Source organism: Rhamphochromis longiceps, unplaced genomic scaffold, assembly GCF_057381845.1.
Source record: "Rhamphochromis longiceps isolate RC_006_pf unplaced genomic scaffold, R_longiceps_female_GT1.1 unmapped_scaffold_5, whole genome shotgun sequence".
NCBI lineage: Eukaryota > Metazoa > Chordata > Actinopteri > Cichliformes > Cichlidae > Rhamphochromis > Rhamphochromis longiceps.
The window spans coordinates 544,673-548,817 of record NW_028187225.1 but is presented as its reverse complement, the minus strand read 5'-3'; the positions used below and the strand labels follow the sequence as shown (position 1 = coordinate 548,817).

Sequence of the window (4,145 nt, the reverse complement as noted above, 5' to 3'; positions counted from 1 at the left end):
CATAATCGTTTCACTTTTGCCTTGAAGTGTTACTTTTAATTTAATTTAATTATTTTTTTATGACGCATGTTCTCTGGTGAGTTCAGGTACATCTGTAACTTCAAGTGGAAGAGTTGCATGTGAGTTAAAAATTTTCTATAATACCAAAAAAAAAAAAAAAAAGACAAAATACTGACGTTTTTGTCGAATAATCTGTCTGACATGAGGGATAATATAGCATTTGCATTTTAACTAAAAGACTCGCGCACTGACACTATGGGCACATTTTTAGAAATCTATTTAATTCCACAGAAAGGTTAGCCACTTTAGTGTTTCACTTGTGACCTATGAAGTACCCCCGAAATTGTATCATATTAAACAACAACAACAACAACAATAACAACAACAACAATAAACACTCGAGGACTTTAAAGAGTTTAATTTTTACCGAGGTTTGAGAGCGCTCACCCCGGCTCGGGGCTCCACAGATGTGATGGATGAGGGCTCCTTGCTGCAGACTGCAGCGGAGTGTTTGACAGTCAAACTTGAAACAGTCTTTGGAACTGAAACGGTCTCTGCCAACACGAACACATACCCCAAACAGTTCGGTAAATATGTACAGTTTCTCGCAGCTTCAGTTTTCAGCAGCTACCAGAACTTGCCTACGGTCTGCATCCTCCCAGCAGCCTCGCACTTCATCTGCGGGCAGTACTTGCGTGTGTGAGCGCTGTCACCGGTGGCTTCGCAGATCGGGCAAGTGTAGTTCCGGAGGACGGGGCAGAAAACTTTCCCGTCGTCTGATTTGAGCTTGTGAGATAGGTACACCCTCGGAGTCTCCCCGTTCTGCTTGCATAAGCGGCAGTAGTCCGAGGATGAGGCGCTGCTGCTGGTGTCCGACGCGCTGCTGGTCGGACTGGACTGTGATGAGTTTTTGGAGGATTTCTTCCCCCGAGTGGAAGTGTGGACCTTACTCCAAGGGGGCGCTTGTCCCTTCTTTGGACGCTCGGTGTCTCGGTTATCAACCTCACGGTTGCTGCACAGTTTCTCGAACACTTGGCTCAGATTCATGTAGTCGTGCCACATGTTAAAGCTGTCCCCACCAGTGAGGATCGAGTTCTGGACCTCCAGTCGTCTCGGCATTGTGGTCATTTTTTGGCAGAAGTAAAACTGAGAGTGTGTTTGGAGCGCCTCATATTTATAGCTCACTGAAGATGGTTTTAAAATGCAACAATGTTCGGAGATAGAGAGAAAAAAAAAAAAGAACTTTGGTGCAGGTGCAGGTGCAGTCTTTATGTAGCTTTCTGGTGACCTTAAAAGAACCTTTACGAAGCCCGTTGACAGGCCTTTAATCGAATGATCGGTTGGTTGATTGATAACAGAAAAAAATGACACATAAGATGGACATAAAGGACTGAAAACACCAAGAGCAAAATATTGCATCGCACTCATTTATGTAGTTTATTTTTAGATTAGATAATTTTGCAAAATAACGCAGCAAAATAAATAATAAGAGCCGGGATGTGCAGACTATTTAGCACTGAAAAAACTCCGTCCATGTGAACAGAATCAGGTGTTACCTTACCTGTTGATTAAATATCAAGACTATTTAGCAATAAGCTTACTTTAAAGGCTCGTAATAGGTGAACTGTCTTGGTATAGTTGAGTCACGCAGAGTTCATGGTCCATGTTGTGTTACTTGTTGTTTGTGTGTGTGTGTGTGTCACCCGATGACCCCTGGCGCCGGAGCGTCTAGACTACATTAGAGATGTGTCACAGCAAAGAGCCGCACCTGCGCTCAAAGAGAGCACATACATAGAGGTGAGATGAGGATAAATGGATAGATGCGGTCCTTTTTCGAAGCTGAGCGCACAGTTGTATTTCCTGCACAATCACACACGAAGTGAGGCTGTGTTTATGCCGGTTATACCATGAATATACACCCTGCAGGCACCACTTGTTTGTCAAACTGTTTATGAAGCAAAAGTCACATTTCTGTTTATTTACAAAGCAAAAAGAAGGGGGGGAAAGAGGCGTAGGAGGGGGTGGAGCGTGCGCACTAGCATACCGGCGACGGCTGTTTCCTTTCACTAAAAGGAAAAAAATAATAAAATGTGTACTTCACGTTACGGTTGAAACTGGGGGTTTTTTTTGTGTTTTTTTAATTTTTATTTTATAGAAACAATTTTTGCTCATAACCAATTGACAGGGGATTTCTTAAAATCACCCCGCAGTTCTTCAGCTGAGACACCTGAGTTAGAAAACACAAACACTGCAGCTGTCTTTAACTCGCGAGGGCAGTCATGGACGCAAGACCTGCGTCTCATCACTGCTGCTTTGTGAATGTCTGTCTGTGAAAAGCGCTTAATAAATAAAGTTTACTTACTTACTTACTTACTTACTTACTGAGCCTGCAGTTCAGAAATTTAACCATTAGATGGAGTCATTGCCAAAGCAATGACTCCATCTAATTGCTATGACTTTTGGTGTTTATTTTGGACCTTAACTCGCCCCACAGTTTTGAGACAAGGTTCACATATGATATATCATTGTGTGCGGCTGGAGCTGGAATGAGTTGCTATGACTTTTGGTGTTTATTACTTCTATAGTTTTTTAAATATGAATATTTTAATGCAAGTTTTTTCCCATTGAAATGAATGGAGAACAAGAAAACTTCATTTGTGGTGTGCTGGCTCACTCTAGTGGTATGTCGGGAGTAATGGAGGCGGCCGCTGTGTCCCTGTGGTTGGCCTACTTGTCAGATATCGACAAATCCTACACTACAGACCAGTTGACAGCGTGCAATAACCCAGCCGATTCATTCGTCTTTACACTACCTCACAATCGACTCAACGGTGAGTTATTTGTTTGTTTTGTTTTCTCACAATTAATGTAAAGCCAAGGTATATATCAACGGCGCGCGCAGCGGAAGTATGGCATTATAGCGGATTATAATGGGGGACGCTTTTATTTTGTATAACTACCGGAAGTAGTTCCTGTGTACTGAGCTAGCTGGGTAGCTAGCGCCGCGTCGCTTAAAAAGCAGCCGGGCTTGTCTTAAACTTAAGAGGCTGACACTCGCTAAACCACCCGATCGCTCGCCAAGCGACAGACGTCCATGTGTTCAACAACAGACACACGTCATTCCCCTTCGTGGTCTAAACCAATCAGAGATAGTGAGGGGCGGGACCTCTGTCCGTGGTCGAGCTGGAAGTGGAGGTGGATAGAGACGGGTGAGTAGCTTGAATGAAGCGATATCGATTCATTAAATCCTGAATTGAATGAATATAAATGTGTTTTACCAGAAACGCCAGAATCTCAGGTTAAAGCTCACAAAACTATTTCAACAACAACCAGCAAATGAGAGCAGGAAACGCATTCCACACGAAGACGTAAACAGAGCGGACCGACGCATCAGAATTAGCTTAGTCGGCGTGGGGGCTAATATCATCCTTAATTCCTTCTTACTTTTGCTGTTTTGCTTCCAACACGATAAAACCCACAGTTCACGCACAGCGAGCTGTGCGTGAACTGTGAGAGAAACTTCAAGAAAAGTTTCCCATCTCAAACATGTGTTTTCTGTATTACTCATTCGCTTATTACCCATCAGTCTACCGTTGTTTACAGCGCTGGCGGCCGCTGTCTTTTCTTTCCTTTGTAAATGACGTCGGATAAGAAAGCTTCATTTCTGCTGTTTAATACTGAAGAAATGTAAACTTTTTCAAATTAGGTATAATTGCAGAATATTTTTAAGGTTATCTGCTATAAAATCCATGCCAGGAAAATCTCCTTTATGTTTTTATGTTTTTATTTTTTTATTCTCAGTTACTTTGACACAACGGCATGTGCTGTGATGGTCACATCTCTGATAAAGTTTAGTGTCAGTACTGATAAATGATCAGAATTATAAGATCTCTCACTTTCTGAGTAAAAATTGCACCAAATCGAATCTGGATTATGTGGATTATAGAAATCAGTGATGATACACAGTGTGTGTGTGCTTTGGTGTGTGTGCTTTGGTGTGTGTGTGTGTGTGTGTGTGTGTGTGTGTGTTTGTGTGTGTGTGTGACAGAGAGACAGACAGAGAGAGAGACACACTTGCTGTGGATTTAAAAATTTAAAAAAACACACAGAAAACCCAAAGAGAAAAAGAGGCACACAAGTCGATT

At 42.4% G+C, this 4,145-nt stretch overlaps 1 protein-coding gene across 1 annotated transcript; it reads right to left on the bottom strand.

Moving 5' to 3' along the window:
• Positions 1-204: 204 nt before the first annotated feature.
• On the bottom strand, positions 205-1,200 carry LOC146640566 (nanos homolog 2-like). Its single transcript, XM_085400095.1, has one exon. The coding sequence runs from the start codon at positions 1,126-1,128 to the stop codon at positions 628-630; it is 501 nt and encodes a 166-aa protein (XP_085256221.1). The 5' UTR covers positions 1,129-1,200; the 3' UTR covers positions 205-627.
• Positions 1,201-4,145: the final 2,945 nt, after the last annotated feature.

Excerpts from the sequence above, each read along its gene's own strand:
- LOC146640566 (XM_085400095.1), bottom strand. The coding sequence starts at position 1,128 with ATGACCACAATGCCGAGACGACTGGAGGTCCAGAACTCGATCCTCACT.